This window comes from Zea mays, chromosome 9 (assembly GCF_902167145.1).
Source record: "Zea mays cultivar B73 chromosome 9, Zm-B73-REFERENCE-NAM-5.0, whole genome shotgun sequence".
NCBI lineage: Eukaryota > Viridiplantae > Streptophyta > Magnoliopsida > Poales > Poaceae > Zea > Zea mays.
The window spans coordinates 115,196,693-115,214,760 of NC_050104.1; the positions used below are offsets into that span (position 1 = coordinate 115,196,693).

The 18,068-nt window shown below is 45.3% G+C and overlaps 1 protein-coding gene across 1 annotated transcript; it reads left to right on the top strand.

Moving 5' to 3' along the window:
- Positions 1-11,266: 11,266 nt before the first annotated feature.
- Positions 11,267-12,007, top strand: LOC100277599 (uncharacterized). The gene has a single exon (NM_001151114.3). The coding sequence runs from the start codon at positions 11,342-11,344 to the stop codon at positions 11,660-11,662; it is 321 nt and encodes a 106-aa protein (NP_001144586.1). The 5' UTR covers positions 11,267-11,341; the 3' UTR covers positions 11,663-12,007.
- Positions 12,008-18,068: the final 6,061 nt, after the last annotated feature.

Here is an 18,068-nt window from a genome sequence, read left to right on the forward strand (position 1 = left end):
GTCTTAAGTTGGGCATTAAGATTAGCCACTTCATCATTCAATTTAGAAATTGAAACTAGGTGTTCACTACAAGCATCAACATTAAAATCTTTACACCTAGTGCAAACCACAACATGTTCTACACAAGATGTTGATTTATTAGCTATTTCTAACTTAGCATTCAAGTCATCGTTTATGCTTTTTAAACTAGAAATAGAGTCATGGCATGTAGACAATTCACCAGAAAGCATTTCATTCCTCTTTATTTCTAAAGCAAGGGATTTTTGAGCTTCTACAAACTTATCATGTTCATCATATAAGAGATCCTCTTGCTTTTCTAGCAATTTATTCTTATCATTCAAAGCATCAATCAATTCATTTATTTTATCCACCTTGGTTCTATCTAGACCCTTGAATAAACATGAATAATCTATTTCATCATCATCACTAGACTCATCCTCACTTGAAGAAGCATAAGTACTAGTGTTACGAGTGCTTACCTTCTTTTCCCTTGCCATGAGGCAAGTGTGATGCTCGTTGGGGAAGAGGGATGACTTGTTGAAGGCAGTGGCGGCGAGTCCTTCGTTGTCGGAGTCGGACGATGAACAGTCCGAGTCCCACTCCTTGCCAAGATGTGCCTCGCCTTTTGCCTTCTTATAGTTCTTCTTCTTCTCCTTCTTGTTCCCTTGTTCCTGGTCACTATCATTGTCGGGACAGTTAGCAATAAAATGACCAACCTTACCACATTTGAAGCATGAATGCTTCCCCTTTGTCTTGGTCTTGCTTGGCTGCCCCTTGCGACCCTTTAGCGCTGTCTTGAAGCGCTTGATGATGAGGGCCATCTCTTCATCATTGAGCCCGGCCGCCTCAACTTGTGCCACCTTGCTAGGTAGCGTCTCCTTGCTCCTCGTTGCCTTGAGAGCAATGGGTTGAGGCTCATGGATTGGACCGTTCAACGCGTCGTCGACATATCTCGCCTCCTTGATCATCATTTGCCCGCTTACAAATTTCCCAAGAACTTCTTCGGGCGACATCTTGGTGTACCTAGGATTTTCACGGATATTGTTCACCAAATGTGGATCAAGTACAGTAAAGGACCTTAGCATTAGACGAACGACGTCGTGGTCCGTCCATCGTGTGCTTCCGTAGCTCCTTATCTTGTTGATGAGGGTCTTGAGCCGGTTGTATGTTTGGGTTGGCTCCTCTCCCCTGATCATTGTGAATCTTCCAAGCTCGCCCTCCACCAACTCCATTTTGGTGAGTAAGGTGACGTCGTTCCCCTCATGTGAGATCCTGAGGGTGTCCCAGATCTGCTTGGCATTGTCCAAGCCGCTCACCTTATGATACTCGTCCCTGCACAAAGAGGCTAACAACACAGTAGTAGCTTGTGCATTTCTATGAATCTGTTCATTGATAAACATAGGACTATCCGAGCTATCAAATTTCATTTCACTTTCCACAATCTCCCATATGCTCGGATGGAGAGAGAACAGGTGACTACGCATTTTGTGACTCCAAAATCCGTAGTCCTCTCCATCAAAGTGAGGAGGTTTGCCAAGTGGAATGGAGAGCAAATGAGCATTTGTACTTTGCGGAATACGAGAGTAGTCAAAAGAAAAGTTCGAATTAACCGGTTTCCTTCTCTCGTAGTCGTTGTCGTCATTGTCCTTTTGGGAGGAAGTGGACTCATCGTTGTCGTCGTAGTAGACGATCTCCTTGATGCGTCTTGTCTTCTTCTTCTTCCCATCTTTGCGTTTGTGGCCTGAGCCCGAGTCGGTAGGCTTGTCATCCTTGGGCTCGTTGACGAATGACTCCTTCTCCTTGTCATTGATCACAATCCCCTTGCCCTTAGGATCCATCTCTTCGGGCGGTTAATCCCTTTCTTGAAGAGAACGGCTCTGATACCAATTGAGAGCACCTAGAGGGGGGTGAATAGGTGATCCTGTAAAACTTTAACTTAATGCCACAAAAACTTGGTTAAGCGTTAGCACAGTATTGCCAAGTGGCTAGAGAAGAGTCTTAGCGAAAACACAATAACCACAAGAGAATCAACACAGGTAGACACAGTGGTTTATCCCGTGGTTTGGCCAAGTACAACACTTGCCTACTTCCACGTTGTGGCGTCCCAACGGACGAGGGTTGCAATCAACCCCTCTCAAGCGGTCCAAAGACCTACTTGAATACCACGGTGTTTGCTTTTCTCTTCTATATCCCGTTCGCGAGGAATCTCCACAACTTGGAGTCTCTCGCCCTTACAAAGATGTTCACAAGGAAGCACGGAGTAAGGGAGGGATTAGCAACTCACACAAGACACAAAGATCACAGCAAATACACACACACAAGACCCAGACTAAAGCTCAAAAGACTAGCACACTAGAACGGAGCTCAAATCACTAGAATGTCGAACAAGTGCGCAAGAATGGAGTGTGAGTGATCAAGAGTGCTCAAGGAATGCTTGGTCTTCTCCTCCATGCGCCTAGGGGTCCTTTTTATAGCCCCAAGGCAGCTAGGAGACGTTGAGAGCAATCAGGGAAGGCAATTCTTGCCTTCTGTCGCCTAGCGCACCGGACAGTCCGGTGCACCACCGGACACTGTCCGGTGCGGATTTCCTTCCTTATTTGGCGAAGCCGACCGTTGGCAGCCTTGGAGCCGTTGGCACACCGGACACTGTCCGGTGCACACCGGACAGTCCGGTGCCTCCTTCTAGCCGTTGGCTCGGCCACGCGTCGCGCCCGGATTAAGCGGCCGACCGTTGGCCCGGCGACCGTTGGCTCACCGGACACTGTCCGGTGCACACCGGACAGTCCGGTGAATTATAGCCATACGCCATTTATTTATTCCCGAGAGCAGCAAGTTTGCCTAAGCCAGCCTGGCACACCGGACACTGTCCGGTGCATCATCGGACAGTCCGGTGCACCCAGACCGAGCTGACTTTGGCTGAACAGAGCCATCTCATTTCCAATTCAATCTTTCCTGTTTCCAGCACTTAGACACAATACATTAGTCCATAAAACAATGTACTAAGTTTAGAAACATACCTTTTGACATGATTTGCACTTTGTCCACCATATTGCATAGATCAACACAAAAGCACTTGTGTTAGCACTCAATCACCAAAATACTTAGAAATGGCCCAAAGGCACATTTCCCTTTCAGTTCCACGTCCTAACCAAAATGTTGTAGGAACCAAGTGGGTATTCCGTAACAAGCAAGATGAGCATGGTGTGGTGACAAGGAACAAAGCCCGACTTGTAGCCAAAGGATATTCACAAGTCAAAGGTTTGGATTTCAGTGAAACCTATGCACCCGTAGCTAGGCTTGAGTCAATTCGCATATTACTTGCTTATGCTACCTACCATGGCTTTAAGCTTTATCAAATGGACGTGAACAGTGCCTTCCTCAATGGACCAATCAAGGAAGAGGTCTATGTTGAGCAACCTCCCGACTTTGAAGATAGTGAGTACCCTAATCATGTTTACAAACTCTATAAGGCGCTTTATGGGCTCAAGCAAGCCCCAAGAGCATGGTATGAATGCCTAAGAGATTTCCTTATCACTAATGGCTTCAAAGTCGGTAAAGCCGATCCTACACTCTTTACTAAAACAATTGCAAATGATTTGTTTGTATGCCAAATTTATGTTGATGATATCATATTTGGGTCTACTAACAAATCTACTTGTGAAGAGTTTAGTAGGATAATGATTCAAAAAATTCGAGATGTCTATGATGGGGGAGTTGAAGTATTTCTTATGATTTCAAGTAAAGCAACTCCAAGAGGGCACCTTCATCAGCCAAACCAAGTATATTCAAGACATACTCACCAAGTTTGGAATGAAGGATGCCAAGCCCATCAAGACACCCATGGGAACCAATGGGCATCTCGACCTCGACACGGGAGGTAAATCCGTAGATCAAAAGGTATACCGGTCGATGATAGGATCTTTACTCTATTTATGTGCATCTCGACCGGATATTATGCTTTCTGTATGCATGTGTGCAAGATTCCAAGCCGATCCTAAGGAAATCCACCTTAGGGTCGTGAAGAGAATATTGAGATATTTAGTTCATACACCTAAGTTTGGTCTTTGGTACCCCAAGGGATCCACCTTTGATTTAATAGGTTATTCAGATGCTGATTGGGCAGGGTGTAAAATTGATAGAAAGAGCACATCAGGCACTTGTCAGTTCTTGGGAAGATCTCTGGTGTCTTGGGCTTCAAAGAAACAAAATTCAGTAGCTCTTTCTACCGCCGAAGCCGAGTATATTGCCGCAGGCCATTGTTGCGCGCAATTGCTTTGGATGAGGCAAACCCTTAGGGACTATGGCTACAAATTAACCAAAGTCCCTCTCCTATGTGATAATGAGAGTGCAATCCGCATAGCGGATAATCCCGTTAAACACAGCCGCACTAAGCACATAGCCATTCGGTATCACTTTTTGAGGGATCACCAACAAAGGGGGGATATCGAGATTACTTATGTTAGCACCAAAGAATAATTAGCCGATATCTTTACCAAGCCATTAGAAGAGAAAACTTTTACCAAACTTAGGAATGAGCTAAACATTCTTGATTCTCGGAATTTTGATTGATAGTTTGCACACATAGCTCATTTATATACTTTTGATCATATCTCTTTCATGTGCTATGACTAATGTGTTTTCAAGTAAATTCTTATGCTAAGTCATAGATTGAAAGGGAAATGGAGTTTTCGGCGAAGACAAGGCTTCCACTCCACTCTATCGGTATTATTTACCCTTCGCCGTCACCGCTCTCCACTTTGGTATAATCTTCACGCATATTCATTTGTACCTTTGGGGAGAAAGTAAAAAGGGCTCTAAAGACTCCGTTTTTGGCGATTAATGCCAAAGGGGGAGAGAGTATTAGCCCAAAGCAAAAGGACCTCACCACCGCGCCAACCAATTTCAAAAAATTTCGAGATAAAGTTTAATGTTTTCAATTGGTATCTTTCCAAATTAGTATTCCTCTAAGAAATTCTATCTCAATTGGTATCTATATTTTAAGGAGGAGTTTTTCAAAAGTTGGTATCTAAAATATTTTGATCTTCCTTCAATTAGTAAAACCCTCTTGAACGGGAGAATTTCAAAATGGGGGAGTTTTGTTTAGTCAAAGGAAAAGCATTTGAAACAGGGGGAGAAAAATTCAAATCTTGAAAATGCTTCTCGAAATGTTATTCATATACCTTTGACTATTTGCAAAAAGACTTTGAAAATAATTTCCACAAATTTGCAAAAACAAAACAAGTGGTGCAAATGTGGTCCAAAATATTAAAAGAAAGAAAGCAATCCATGCATATCTTATGAAAGTATAAATTGGTTTAAATTCCAAGCAAACTCTGCACTTACCTTATGCAAACTAGTTCAATTATGCACTCATATATTTGGTTTGGTTTGTGTTAGCATCAATCACCAAAAAGGGGGAGATTGAAAGGGAAATAGGGTCAAACCTTTTCCTAAATGATTTTGGTGGTTGAATTGCCCAACACAAATATTCGGACTAACTAGTTTGCTCTAGAAGATAAGTTCTACAGGTGCCAAAGGTTCAACACAAACCAATAAAAAGATCCGAGTTAGGGTTCAAAAGAAAGGAGCAAAAGAAACCGAAGAGAACCCTGGTCTGGCGTACCGGACAGTGTCCAGTGCACCAGGAAGGATCAACCTCAAAGTCTTCACCTTCGGGTTTCTCCAGGCGCACTCCGCTATAATTCACTAGACTGTCCGGTGCACCAAGCGGAGCAACGGCTATCAGCGCAACGGTCGACTGCACAGTGCCCTGACAGAGCTACAGTTCACGGCAGAAGTCAGAGCAGGCGCCAGAGGCGCACCGGACAGTGAACAGTGTCTGTCCGGTGCACCAAGATGTCAGAGCTCCAACGGTCGAAACCGTCAGAACCCTAACGGTTGGGTGACGTGGCTGGGGCACCAGACAGTGTCCGGTGGCGCACTGGACTGTCCGGTGAGCCCATCGACAGCAGCCCAACCCCAACGGTTGGTTTGGTGGTTGGGGCTATAAATACCCCCAACCACCACCATTCAAGGTATCCAAGTTTCCAGCAATTTGCATTCAGTACAAGAGCTCTAGACTTCACTCCAAGACACAAACAAGAGATCAAATCCTCTCCAAAGTCCAAAACCACTCCATACACTTAGTGACTTGTGAGAGAGAGATTTTCATGTTCATTTGATTTCTTGTCGCTTGGATCGCTTTTCTTCTTCCCAATTCTTGTTCTCAACACCTTTGTAATCAAAGCAAGAGACACCAAGTTGTGGTGATCCTTGTGGGGTCTAAGTGACCCATTTGATTGAGGAGAAAAGCTCACTCGGTCTAGGTGACCGTTTGAGAGAGGGAAAGGGTTGAAAGAGACTCAGTCTTTGTTACCACCTCAACGGGGAGTAGGTTTGCAAGAACCGAACCTCGGTAAAACAAATCACCGTGTCATCCGCTTTCATTTGCTTGTGATTTGTTTTCGCCCTCTCTAACGGACTCGGTTTTATTTCTAACGCTAACCCAGCTTGTAGTTGTGCTTAAGTTATAAATTTCAGATTTGCCTATTCACCCCCCTCTAGGCGCTTTCAATCATCTAAAGCATCCTCTAAATATAGAGGACACTCTTTCATTCTCTATGTATAGAGACTATATTCTCTTCTCTATCTATTTGTATACTTAAAACAATAAATTAAGCAAAGTAAAATATGTATAAGACATTTAAGAGTATGACAGAAACGTACACATAAAAAATTTAGAGCAAAATATGTCTCTAATATGGGTATTTACGTATAGATGAGATATAGATGATATTGCTAGAGATAAATAAGATATAAAGGAGATACTATTTTAGAGAAATATGTAAAGAGATATAAAAAGATATGGTTAGAGATAGCTTGAGCTAATGTAGCACGTCATTAAAAATAGCAAAAAGAAAACATGTTTTATTATTTATATGACAAAATTTGTAGGTGCTAAACTAAGGTTGGTAAATGGACTAGTGGTAGTCATTAGGATTCAAGATGTAAACAATCGAAATCGGTCGGTAGGTGCTAAACTAAGGTTGGTAAATGGATTAGCAGCAGCCATGAGGATTCAGGATGTAAATGGTTGGAATTGGTCGGAATAAACTCTTTCTCGTTTTCATTTTAACGAAAACGCATTGGTAGCAGTCGAAAATAGGAAAGATAAAACGAAACACAGTCCAATCAAACATAATCTCATCAATAAATACCTATATGATAATAATATATTAATGTTATTAACATAATTACATAAGGACATACTAATAGGTCTATAAAAGCATGTAAGTCAATATCAATATATAATTAATTAAGTATAGACACACAGTTGCACAAACATAATTTTAGTTCACAAAAGTCTACCACACATAACACAATAACTCAAGTTGAAAATAATAGCATACAACTATAGCTCAAAGCTCAGTATGGTCACCCATAAAATTAGTACCACTATCAATATATTTGTTTTCTTTATCATCCTGATCCTAGTCCTTCTCCTCTATGTTCTTGTCATCTTAAAATTTTGCATATAGAAATACAAGATATAATTTTGTATATGGAAATAGGGGATACACTGTGTGGGCAGAACAGTGAACCAGTAACAAAGTAAAAATGAGATATATCATATTTCAATATGGTATAATCCCGTATTAATATGGGATATACGAAAACGAACGGATATGGTCTAAACATTTTTCATTTCGTTTTTCTCATCTCGATTTTCACACTGTTTTCACATTTATCCAAAAATATGAATTTGAGCGAGACAAATATAGAAATCGGTGCGGAACGAAATAGGATTTTCCCAGCCGTTTACATCCCAAGTGAGGATGAAAAAAATTGTAATTACTTAAAAAAGTTATATAACTTTATAGTTAATATTTTTCATTTAAAATTATCTATCCAAGAAAAATACACTTAAATTTCTTTATATTTAAAATTTAACATTTTTAAACTTCCTTGAATAAACAAATGACTAAAAATATTGTTATAGATCTTAAAAAGTTATAAACTTATGTAGATAACAACTTGTTTAGAATTTGAAATACTTATTTCAAAATTAAGTAAACATAAAATGAGAATAACAAATATCTTAAATAGATACAAGTGTTTGCCTCGATTTTAGACTCTTGTCCACTGCTGGCTAATCCCCACCCTTTGGACAACACAGTGTTAGTTCCTTAAAATTAAGGTAACTTAGCTTTTCTAGTTACTCATTATAGCTTTAAATTTGGTTTCATTTTATGATAAAGTTCAATAATCATTATTTTCTCTAATTTTTTGGATGGGTCATCTACAAACTTATCAAAATGGGGATGATGAATTCATTCTTTCCACAACTTAAATTATTTAAAGTGCATTACTTGAACATAAGCGCGAACATGATGGTAGACAAGTAATTTTATGGCGCGATTGACGCACGAAATAGGCTATTGGAAGTACCAAATAGCTTACGAGGACTAAATAGGGATATTTATTAAGCTGGTGTATTTAAGGACCTCATTTAAGAAATTGTTGGAGAATGTTTTTTTGGTTAATAACACCCTAAGTCAATTTTAGGGACCATGGAACTAGCGAAGATGCTCTTAGCACATTACGGCTATCCTACCGCAATAGCTACCAATCGAACCTATAAAATGCCATCCTACCATGAGAGCCTAGATCCTCCCTCCATCTAGGATATGAGAGGTAACCCACTCTGATTCAAATATCAAAACATATATTTAATTCTCTCTATTACACTAGTACTACTGTAGAGAGCGATTGATATTATGGAATAAAAATAAAAGCTAGTTACGGCACATATCATTTCAGACTGCGCCGTGCAATATCACACCCAAAACCAAACGAGGAATCCTCGTGCAAAACAAAATTAAAGATATATATATGATATGCGCGGAAAATCAATATGGATGGGGTAAACAACCAACGGGTGAACAGAAAGCGGATGAGAATGTTGAGCAGGGTGACCAGCCTTCATCTGTGGAAGCATGTGACGGGAGCTTTTGGAATCTCCAACACCCATGTGCGCATCCCAGTACCCACAAAGCACCCAAGTTGAAAAGCCTCTGCTGTGCTGACTGACGAGTGACGAGCCAGGAAGGAGCATGAGAATGTGAGGGTCTGTTTGGTTGGGCTGTGGCTGTGGAAAAAGTTGCTGTGGGCTGTGAGCTGTGGAAAAAGCTGTTGTAGGCTGTGTGCTGTTAAAAAGCTAAAAATCGTTTGGTGGAAACCACTAAAAGTCGTTAAAAGTTCTTTGATATATGTTTTCACAGTTCCATCCAAAAGCCACTAAAAGCAGGTCTAGGGGTGCTTTCAGTTTTACACTACGAGAAAGTCGGCTTTTAGAAAAAGCTGCTTCCTAGATCCAGCCCTTTGGTTGGCTTTTGGCTTTTAGGGGGCAAAAGCCAAAGCCAAAAGCCAAACCAAACACACCGTGAGACGCACTGTTGAACGCCGCATATTCTGTGTCAACTGGAGGCCAATCAGCATCTGGGGTGCGTGGGTGACGTGTGCTTGCGCGCTGACCGGTCAAACTATTCGATGCTAAAGCAGAGTTTTGCAGTAGGCAGGCAGGCAGGCAGGCGCTGCGTGGGTGACTTGTGTTTGCACGCCGCAGTCAGGACAACACAGCAAAGTTGTTTAAACTCGTGTAATTAAACGCTCGGTGGCAATTTGGCATTGGCAGTTTGGCCTTGAGCTGTTTTAGAAAATCCATAAATGTAGCCCCTAGATCTAGATTTATGCGTGCTCCACGATTCATCGAGTCGAAATATTTAACTAAAAACAATAGTTAAAGATATTTTTTCTAGATTTAGAATACTTATAGCTGCATTAAACATGCCGTTATTTTTTACGGGTCACAACAACATTTTTAAGAGTACTAGCAGTGTAATAAGGCCTCGTTATATATACATATACAGTACATAGGTCCTTTTCCAAACATATAGAACTCTTAGTTAGCAGTTAAGATTAGTTGAGAAGTTTAGCACAGATCAGCTAATAGACCAGTTAATTGTTAGATATATATCTTTTTAATGTGTATTATTAGTTGGTAACTACTCTAACCCAACTAGAACCAGCTAACAACTTATTAGCTGACTAACTGTTACATCCTTGTTTACATAGATATTCTTGTAATCAGATAAACTTTATCTATTACAGTTCCAAACATCTTGGTTTCTCTATCTTGGATAGTGTGCTGCAAGAAAGAATCTCAATTATTTAACGTTAGGTTGAATTTTCTTGAATAATGTGCACAGTTTAGATTCTGGAAATGTGTTGGTTTCCAAACGAGGACCCAGAGTCCGGTGTCCAGAGTCCAGACAGCACACGTATGAGCATGACATGGCAAACAATCAGCACATGATGCGTTGACAGTGCTGTGAGCCTGTGACGGGCAGGCAGTGAAAGCAATCTGCTGACTTGACCTGGACTCGGTACGCATCACCTCGAACGGCATTCGCTGCGAGGACAAGTGCACATGAATGTGCCGTGCGCTGTTCGTGCTGCGCCCGCCACGTATCGTCGTCAGACGGACGGACCAGCTGCCTGGACGGTTGGACCTGGACGCGAAAGATGTCGCTCTTCCGGACGCAGGGCCCGAAGTACGGAACACGGCGTGCCGGCCAGCTAGCGAGTCCGGCGCGCGCCGCACCGCCCACCGACGGCTGCCGAGGTTCATGTTCCTCTTCCGCGTCCTCCTCTCCGCGCGGCCTCGGAACGCCCAAAACCTCGTTGCCTTGCCGACTGGCTCGTCGGGGCGCGTACTCCCGCTTCACGCCGGCCGATTCGCCAGCTGACAGACTGGTGACCCAACGGAACAGCATCCGGAGTAGAGTGATCTTGTCTTGTCACTTGCCAGCTCCCTTGATTCCTGGAGCTAAGCGCATGCATCTTGTTTGCCGCCGCTCCGAGCTCCATCCATTCCTAATCATGAGTTCATCCCCCTTTTAGATGCAACAAAAGGTACTAGGTCGAGTAGCCACGAAGAAGAGTGGTTGGAGCCATTATCCTGCCCAAAAAGAAGCGGAAAACACCACACCTACTCTACTGTCTACACTACGCTACACTGGCCCCCCGACTCGCCGCGCCGTATTTTATTCGCGCGACCACGTCCGGACCACATGGCACGAACGCGAAACCGCGCGCTGCCCACCAACACAACAGCGCGAACCACCACCCGCTCCGCTCCACTCGCTCCACTGCTCGGCTCGCTATAAAATCACACGGTCCCTCCGCCTCCACCACCGCTCGCAGTCGCCAAGATTCATTCACATTCGGCAGGCAGGGGGACACCAGCACTCCAGCAGTAAGCGTCGAGCGACCGAAGACCATGGCGGACGCCGGCAGCAGTGCCGCCGCGAGGAGGGCCCCATCGTCGTCCTCGCCCGGGGGGTGCGCGCCCGCGCTGGGGCGGCTGGTGCGGAAGCTGCGGCGGCAGAGCAGGCTGCTGTGCGCGGCCACGGGCGGGGCGCGCCACGCCGCCGCCGCGTCGTCGTCCGCGCGCTGCCGCCACCACCACCACCACCAGTACGACCCGCTGAGCTACGCGCGCAACTTCGACTTCGGCACCGCGCTGGAGGGCAACGAGGCCCACTGCTCCTTCGCCTCCCGCTTCGTGCTCGCAGCCCCCGCCGCGCGGCAGGCGCAGTAGTAGATCAGAGGCGGCCGAGGCCAGGGTCGTAGGTGCCAGTGCCACCCCGACGTCGGATGGAACGCACCCGCTTCGGGAGCTGGCTTTGCGTGCGTCCAAGCGCTGGTGGCGCGTCAGCCATTGGCTGTAGTAGCTGATAGCTAGGTAGTCTTGTAGAAGAAGTATCATCAATTAGTAATCTTGTAGCTGTGTGAGTATGTTCATATGCTGAGGCCTGAGAGGTGGCGATGGCTTGTAATCAAGGATCTGCCGCCGTACGTCCCTTGACGACTCCTCTTCCCGTGGTCGGAGGATGAGGGATCGGCCAAGAGGAAATGTTTCCATTCCGAAAGCTTACACGCCTAATGCTGCTTCATCCACAACAGCCCTCTCCATTGGCCGGCTCTTGAGTTTTTTTTTAATTTTTGTGTGGAATAATCTCTGCTACAGCATATTTTTGCTAAGCTGTGGACGAGAGTCGAGAGGGCAATTGGCATGCTGCAGATCCTTGGCCCTTGTCTGGATTAGTGAGTGCTAAACCGCTAGTAATTGTCGGTGGTACTCTGGCAGGCTGCTGCTCCAGTGGAGTCCAGACCAGTGACTGACGCAGTGATGCGGGGCGGCATGGTGGCGACCGGCATGACGGGGAGGCTGCGAGATGGGGCGAGGCTGGCAAGGTTTGATTGCATTGCATCGCATCCAGAGTTGTTGGTGGCTTGGTGCCACTGCAATTATTGCTTGCTCGCCGCCCCTGTGCCGCTACGGCAGTCACGGTCACCACCGCTCTGCCGCACCGCCGTGATTATTCGCATCCAACAAGGCTGCCCCCGCGTGTCCCTCGAGATGGTGCATGCACCGATCAACGGCGAGTCGCGGCGCGGCACTGCAGCAGGCAAGCGTAGGGTTTGGTGGTCGTACTACTTACTCCCTCTGTCTAGAATTACGGTGGAAGTACTAGCCTGGCAGTAGGTGGATTTTAGTACTAGTACTCTGTTACATCGATGACTGTAATTTTTTTAAAATAAATCTTATAAAATGTCTTACTTCCCGCTCTAATTTATAGTATCGAGCTATCCTCTTTCTCTCTCTCTCTTTTTTCTCTTGCCACGATGCAGCCTAGTTGTTGAGCTAAGATTAGAGCTGAAGATTATTTTGGCGCAAGCAGTATAATCTTATTTTGAAGGTCTTTGACTTTTGCATGTTCGTCCATTGAACTTGCAAACCCCGAACACCTCTCTGGCTAAACAGACTTATTGCTGCAAAGCCAGCAATTATACACGCCCATTTTGGGCTAAAAGGATGTCCTTTAGAGCAACTCTAACAGTTATGTAAATTTTAGTCCTCTAAACCATATATTTTAAAAGTTGCTAAATAACTTTAATAGTAAAAAATGTAAATTCTCCAATAGTTCTCTAAATATAGATTATAGTTTTATTTTGTATCTGTCCACATAAAAAATAAGTCACAAATGTTAACAGTTATCTTCATTATCTATATAATGCAGTCAACATTTTTATTTAGCGAGTTGCTAAATGGTTTCCAAATGTTAAGAGAAAATGGTGTTAGATGAGAAGTTGCTAAATTTAGGAAGTTCATTTAGAGAACTGTTGGAGAGAAGTTTTTATGTTAACTACCTAAATTATTAAATTAGAAAATCTTTTAGAGAACTACTGGAGTTGCTCTTAGATTTTTTCCTCCCACCCATGCCTTGTTCGCTCAATTCACCTCTAACCAAACAAGTCTTTAATCTGTTTCTAAATTTTGTTAAACCATTTTGCATTGAGCCCATAACTGTTTGTAGGTTTGGGAAGGTCTCGACAAGAGGAGCATCCGACGGATACGATTCCACATAAAAGAAAAGAAAACTGACTGATACATACAGTGCGTTCGTTTGTTAGGAACAGAGTCACTGATTACTCTAGCTGGTCAAAACTTATTCTAAGTATTCCTGCCTGTTCGTCGTGGCTTATTCCAAAACAACTTCTACTTTTTCTACAGTATTTTATCTCTATAAATTGCAGTCAAGGGCGGAGCTAGGTGCAATTGCTGGTGTCATCTAACAGCGGTAGATTTTGTAAAACCAATAAAGAAACATTATAATATACTGTTTTATAGTGTATCTGATTCTATTATCCAATGATGATGACACCGACGACGTTCTTGGCTGGCTTCGCCCCTGATTGCAGTTGCAGCAGTCCGAACAACTGTCTTAAAGCCGCAAGGAATAAACTTTAATTTTTCCAGGCCACAGTTCCCAAGACACGAACACACCCTAACTTAGTGGACTCAGTGTGCCTGATCAAAAGGTTCAGACGACGTGTTACCCAAAAAATTGAACAGTATGTTATCTTAACATTTGACCAACAAGAAAGGTCTCAACATTAATCAAAAGAAATATAATTAAAATACAAAGGTGAAGAAGTGTCGGGTACCGTAATTAGGGGTACCCCCAATGCTCCTAAACACGGCTGAAAAACATCTTCAGAACAAACCATACACGGCTGATAAAGCACGGTTCAAGTCAAGGCCACGTCTACCAAGAGACGCGACCTCATCCGAGCCCAGCCTCGGACAAGGACAGTAGTCCCGGACGGATTCACGCCTCGTCCGAGGGTCCCCTCAGTCAGCAGACGCACCCTCAGCTCACCCGAAGCCTAGCTCGGGCAGACTTTGTCGTGCAGCGACCTCGGCCGGATCGCCCTACCAACCGACCGTATCGCATGCACATTTAATGCAGGGATCGCCTGACACCTTATCCTAACACGCGTGCCTCAGTCGGCAAGGTCGAAGTGACCGCAGTCACTTCGCCCCTTTACTGACCGTTCTGACAGGAAAACAACATTGTTCGCCCCGCTCCGGCTACTGTGCCAACCACCAGGGTAAAACTGAGTCACGATCTCCCACGAGTTCGGCCTCGGGCGCAACAGGGAGCTCTGCCTCGCCCGACCTCAGGCCTCGACCTCAGCCTCGGCCTCGGCCTTGGGAGAAGGTCTCCGCCTCGCCTGACTCCAGGCCTCAGCCTCGGCCTCGGCCTCAGGAGAAGTCTCCGCCTCGCCCGACCTCAGCCTCGGACCGACTACGCTACAGGGGATACATCATTACCCTACTCCTAGCTAGCTGCCTCAGGCTATAAAGGAACAAGATCGGTGTCCCATCTAAGGTTACTCCGGTAATAGGTAATGATGGTTCCCCGCGTGCGCCTATGACGTCGGATTGCTCTCAACCTCCTACGGAAGCAAGGGAACGTCAGCAGCATCCATGCCGCACCGCCAGCTATGCTTCTACAGGGCTCAAGGCACTTCCCCGACAGCCACGTTAGCACACCTACAGGGCTCAAGGCGCTTCTCCGCCAGCCACGCTAGCACATAGCTACACCCCATTGTATAGCTGGGCATCTCCTTGTATCTATAAAAGGGGATGTCCAGGGCCTTTCTAAGGCACGTGGAGAGAAGGGGAACGCAGGGTGAAAGGGAAATAGGCTTACACCTTTTCCTAATTGGTTTTAGTGGTTGAATTGCCCAACACAAATAATTGGACTAACTAGTTTGCTCTAGATTATGAGTTCTACAGGTGCCAAAGGTTCACAACAGACCAATAAAAAGACCGAAAAAGGATTCAAATATAGAGAGCAAAAGTCAGCCGAAGTGTGCCCTGGTCTGGCGCATCGGACTGTCCGGTGTGCCATCGGACAGTGTCCGGTGCACCAGGGACTCCAACTCCGAACTGCTCACCTTCGGGAATTCTGGGAGCCACTCCGCTATAATTCACCGGACTGTCCTGTGGGGCACCGCACAGTGTCCGGTGGGGCAGCGGAGCAACGGATACTTCGCGCCAACGGTCGTTTGCAGAAGGCATTAAATGCGCTACAGTGCGCGCCAGAGTCAGAGCAGCGCCAGAAGGCGCACCAGACAGTCTACAGGACCTGTCCGGTGCACCACCGGACTGTCCGGTGGCCCAGAAGACAGAAGCTCCAACGGTCAGAATCCAACGTCTGGGTGACGTGGCAGGCGCACCGGATAGTGTCCGGTGGCGCACCGGACTGTCCGGTGCGCCATGCGACAGCTGCCTTCACCAAACGACTAGTTTGGTGGTTGGGGCTATAAATACCCCCAACCACCCACCATTCGTTGCATCCAAGTTTTCTGACTTCCCACACCTTACAAGAGCTATAACATTCAATACAAGACACACCAAAGAGATCAAATCCTCTCCTAAGTCCATAGATCATTCCCAATCAAATAGTGACTAGTGAGAGAGTGACTTGTGTTCATTTGAGCTCTTGCGCTTGGATTGCTTCTTTTTTCTCATTCTTTCTTGTGATCAACTCAATTGTAACCGAGGCAAGAGACACCAATTGTGTGGTGGTCCTTGCGGGGACTTAGTGTCCCGTTTGATTGAGAAGAGAAGCTCACTCGGTCTAAGTGACCGTTTGAGAGAGGGAAAGGGTTGAAAGAGACCCGGTCTTTGTGACCACCTCAACGGGGAGTAGGTTTGCAAGAACCAAACCTCGGTAAAACAAATCCTTGTGTCTCACTCTTTATTTGTTTGCGATTTGTTTTTCGCCCTCTCTCTCGGACTCGTTCATATTTCTAACGCTAACCCGGCTTGTAGTTGTGCTTAAGTTTATAAATTTCAGATTTGCCCTATTCACCCCCCTCTAGGCGACTTTCAATTGGTATCAGAGCCCGGTGATTCATTAGAGCTTAACCGCTCGAAGTGATGTCGGGAGATCACGCCAAGAAGATGGTGATCGGTGGTGAGAAGACCGCTATAAGCCACGGGAAGGCTCCATCAAGGGAGTCCACCAACAACAAGAAGGATGGATCCCCTTCACGCATTCGATCGCACAAGAGTGGCGAGAAGAAGAAGAAAATGAAGAAAGTGGTCTACTACGAGACCGACTCTTCCTTGCCCTCTACATCCAGATTCGACGCCGCGTCCGTCACTTCTAAGCGCCAAGAGCGCAAGAAGTATAGTAAGATCCCCCTACGCTATCCTCGCATTGCTAAGCATACTCCATTACTTTCCGTCCCATTAGGCAAACCACCGACGTTTGACGGTGAAGATTATTCTAGGTGGAGTGATATGATGAGATATCACCTAACCTCACTCCACAAAAGCATATGGGATGTTGTTGAGTTTGGTGTACAGGTACCATCCGTAGGGGATGAAAATTATGATGAGGATGAGGTGGCCCAAATCGAGCACTTCAACTCCCAAGCCACCACTATACTCCTCACCTCTCTAAGTCGAGAGGAGTATAATAAGGTGCAAGGATTGAAGAGCGCCAAGGAGATTTGGGACGTGCTCAAAACCACGCACGAAGGAGACGAGGTGACCAAAATCACCAAGCGGGAGACAATCGAGGGGGAGCTCGGTCGCTTCACGCTTCGCCAAGGGGAGGAGCCACAAGAGATGTACAACCGACTCAAGACCTTGGTGAACCAAGTGCGCAACCTCGGGAGCTCCAAGTGGGATGACCATGAAATGGTCAAGGTTATTCTAAGATCACTAGTATTTCTTAATCCTACGCAAGTACAATTAATTCGTGGTGATCCTAGATACACACTAATGTCTCCCGAGGAAGTAATAGGAAAATTTGTGAGCTTTGAATTGATGATCAAAGGCTCCAAGAAAATCATCGAGCAAGGCGCCTCCTCCACGCCCGAAGCACAACCGGTCGCATTCAAGGCGACGGAGGAGAAGAAGGAAGAGTCTACATCAAGTAGACTACCCATCGACGCCTCCAAGCTCGACAATGAGAAGATGGCGCTCATCATCAAGAGCTTTCGCCAAATCCTCAAGCAAAGGAGGGGGAAGGACTACAAGTCCCGCTCCAAGAAGGTTTGCTACAAGTGTGGTAAGCCCGGTCACTTTATTGCAAAATGTCCATTATCAAGTGACAGTGACAGGGATAACGACAAGAAGGGCAAGGGGAGAGAAAAGAAGAGGTACTACAAGAAGAAGGGCGGCGATGCCCATGTGTGTCGCGAATGGAACTCCGACGAGAGCTCCACCGACTCTTCCTCCGACGAGGACGCCGCCAACATCGTCGTCACCAAGGGCCTCCTCTTCCCCAACGTCGGCCACAAGTGCCTCATGGCAAAGGACGACAAAAGGAAGAAGGTAAAATCAAAATCCTCCACTAAATATGCAACCTCTAGTGATGAGGATAATTCTAGTGATGAGGAGGATAATTTGCGTACCCTTTTTGCCAACCTAAACATGCAACAAAAAGAAAAGTTGAATGAGTTAATTAGTGCTATTCATGAGAAGGATGAACTCTTGGACACTCAAGAGGACTTCCTAATTAAGGAAAACAAAAAGCATGTTAAGGTTAAAAATGCTTATGCTCTAGAAGTAGAAAAATGTGATAAATTATCTAGTGAGCTAAGCACTTGCCATGATGTCATTGCCAACCTTAGAA

Bases quoted from the DNA above. Each gene is read 5' to 3' on its own strand.
- LOC100277599 (NM_001151114.3), top strand. From the start codon at position 11,342: ATGGCGGACGCCGGCAGCAGTGCCGCCGCGAGGAGGGCCCCATCGTCG.